Raw genomic sequence first — 3,053 nt, 5'->3', positions numbered from 1 at the left:
CCATGATCAATCAATATCAGACATGGATTCAACAAAATCATGGCAAAGTGCCACATATTACCACTTTTCGGCCCGTCATGAGTACCAGAGTAATAAACAGTAACAAAATAAATAACAGCAGGAAAAAATATTAGGACATCGGATAATAACACTGTCCACCGCATCAACAATTTTCTGCATTAAAAACACATCAAATTCTTTTATTATCTCATCTTCCAGTAGATACTCCGAAAAAAATCAGAACTTTGAAATTAAGTCATACCCAATATAAGACTCGTAGCCGCGGGAAGTGAAGAGTGCAACTGACTGTGGATCAAAATATCTGAGGAAAAGACCATGAATGTAGCTTTGATACGCTGTAAGAGGAGGGTAATCAAGACCCCAATATTTCAGATCATTGACAGTACTATTTAGGTACCATTCTTTAACAGGGAGATTGAGTGTGATCTCCATCCAATGACGCTGAGCTTCGTAATCTCCGTATTTGGGAGGAGTTCCAGCACCTGAATAAGGGTGGATTGATACTGCTACTCGGACTAAAATTGCAAAGAGAGTGATGCAAACGAAGGAAGCTGTAGTTCCCCTTGGAGTCAGAAAAGACCAGAGGTTGGATTCGGAATCGTCACTTGTTGGATTCGTTGCTTTTTTCTTCTTCTCCATTTTACTCTGAGAGATTTCACCGGAGAAAAATCAATTTGGGCGGAGACGGAGAGCGCAATCGGTTGGCGGAGGGGGGAAGAATTCAATCAACCCGAAAAGGAATTCGGGCTGCTCCTTTCGTGTAAATAAACTACTACTCCCTATTTAACGGACTTTTATATAGAGACATTTTATGCTTGAAGTTGAAGTTTGCTACTAATAATACTTGGTGTCATTTTACGTGACAGATGAAAAATAATGACATAATTTTTTTCTTTTGAAAATATTTAAATTTAATTTTTTATTTTATTATTTATGATATTATTTGTTGGGAATTTCCACCCATACTCATTTAAAAGAATTTTTTTGCTACTTTACATTTGATTTATATATATCACAAGTTTTCTTTAATTTCTTAACTTCATAACTAATCAAATATCATCGCATAAAATTAAACAAAGAAAATACTAATTAGTATACATATTATAATTTAAATATGTATTTATTTTTTTAAATAAAATAAAACTTTATTTACTATTATAAGGAGTAGATTTGCCATCTTAGTGCTTTTAATCCATGTGTCACTAATTTTATTTTTGCATTTATACCTCATAAAATAGGAAAAATTCTCACATATTATTTATGGGGAAAAGAAAAGTAACAACCAAACATCAATTATCAATGCTAAATTTCGTGCAAAAATTAAATCTTCTTAATATACCAGTCAAACAAATCATACGCTTAATAATGTATGTAAGAATTTAAACGGCTAGGTGGAATTTATAGGTGGTATTGCATTATCTTCAAATTTTCTCTAATTCGATTTTCATCATCTAACAAATCACTTGGATGGGAAGATAGTAAATTGTTAATGTCCAAATTCATATTTAACTAAAAATGAAATATTTGCATGAATTTTGACACAACAATCAACAATAACTTAGATCACTATAAAATTATTTGCATTCGAACATAAACGACCCATCCAATCGACTCAATTATGGCAGCTAAAATCAAATCTACATAGACAGAAGATGCCAATGCACTTTGTTTACCTTCAAATTGGGTAACAATTAAATGTGTATGCGATTTAACTGATACGTGATTTAGTTCAACACTAATAGTTAAGAATAATAGGAAAATGGATTGAAGATGAAACAAATGATCAAACCGCTCGCAATGCTAAGACCAGGACTGATCTTAGATTAGATGGAATAATGAACTCGACCTCGATTGTGCCCTCGATTTAAGCCCAGTCGTGAATAAAGAACATAACAAGCGAGTAAAACTGTCAACAGAAGCTTAGAGAACAAAAATAATCTTTTATTGCCTTGGATTGCGTGTTATATTGTGTCACACTAAAGAAAAACTTCCCCTTTTATATAGTAGGAGAGTTTTAGTCCGACTAACAGCCTAAAAAGGTAAAAATCTTCTTTTTTCGATAATTGTTGATCGACATCGAGCGAGATTCGCACCGTGATATCCGGTTGAGGCGGGTATCACGACCCTCTATCCGTCATGCATAACCGTTCAGCGTGTCTCCCGAGGTGTAGAACTTACATTCAGCCCGGGCGCGTCGCTTTTACATGCCCGATATTAGATATATCGTTCACCCTTCTTGGGTCTTGATACGAATGGTCTTTGACCTCGATTGCAAAAATCGGGCTCATGCTCTCCTTTCGTTCTTTCACCGGGGAATCGGGGTAGACATTGCCCCCGATTTTACCCGTATACATATAGTCCCCTCGATTCTCGGAGAGTAAATTTATCGAAGTAACGGAAAGCGATAAATGATCCTCAGTTCCTTCCCTCGTACGTCACGACCGGGTTGCTGGGTCAACGAAACGTCCCATCAATCGCGTCGCTCTAACTTCGGACACGTGTTAGTCGCCGGCTGACTTGCCCCGAATGCGAAACGTCGTGCGTTGACCGTTCTTCCTCTATAGAAGCTATTCCCCTCTTTTTACTTCCCCGCTTCTCGATTCCAGAACTCTTGAATTTACCCTCAAATTTACTATTTGCCTTTGACTTCTACAAATCTTCACACATTACTCTTAGATCTTCATATCTTCATCCCATCTTCAAATCTTCATAGATTTTCTTTGAATCTTCAACCTAGACCTTCATTTCTTCATTTCATCTTCAAACCTTCATAGATTTTCTTCAAATCTTCATATTCCGAGAACTCAATGGCGAAAACTTCCAAATCCGTGCCTCAGAAAATCACCCCTTCATCTTCTAATCGGGCCACAGATGCCGAAGTAGCCATTCCCGCGGTGGCCCAGAAGCCTCCCTTGAAGAGCTTCATACCCGGGGGATGCTCCATAGGGAGCGACTTCAATGTCGAGAAGGCCTCCATTCAATAGGACCGGGGTGTGAGAGCATGGAGGAACATATGCTCCGTTACAGAGGAA

The 3,053-nt window shown here is 37.4% G+C and overlaps 1 protein-coding gene across 1 annotated transcript in view; it reads right to left on the bottom strand.

Moving 5' to 3' along the window:
- The window catches only part of LOC109244766 (probable dolichyl pyrophosphate Man9GlcNAc2 alpha-1,3-glucosyltransferase), a 6,803-nt gene extending 6,000 nt beyond the window's left edge, over window positions 1–803 (bottom strand). The window contains exons 1-2 of the mRNA XM_019411906.1: window positions 263–803; window positions 1–174 (exon numbers count right to left, since the gene is read on the bottom strand). The exon at window positions 1–174 is cut by the window's left edge and continues 10 nt beyond it. Coding sequence (XP_019267451.1) covers window positions 1–174; window positions 263–660 — 572 coding nt within the window. The 5' untranslated portion in view covers window positions 661–803. The remainder of the gene's footprint in view (window positions 175–262) is intronic.
- Between the last annotated feature and the right edge of the window lie 2,250 nt (window positions 804–3,053).

The sequence above is a fragment of the Nicotiana attenuata genome, unplaced genomic scaffold (assembly GCF_001879085.1).
Source record: "Nicotiana attenuata strain UT unplaced genomic scaffold, NIATTr2, whole genome shotgun sequence".
NCBI classification, from domain to species: Eukaryota; Viridiplantae; Streptophyta; class Magnoliopsida; order Solanales; family Solanaceae; genus Nicotiana; species Nicotiana attenuata.
The sequence above is the reverse complement of the archived record's forward strand: the minus strand, read 5'-3'. Positions and strand labels throughout refer to the sequence as shown.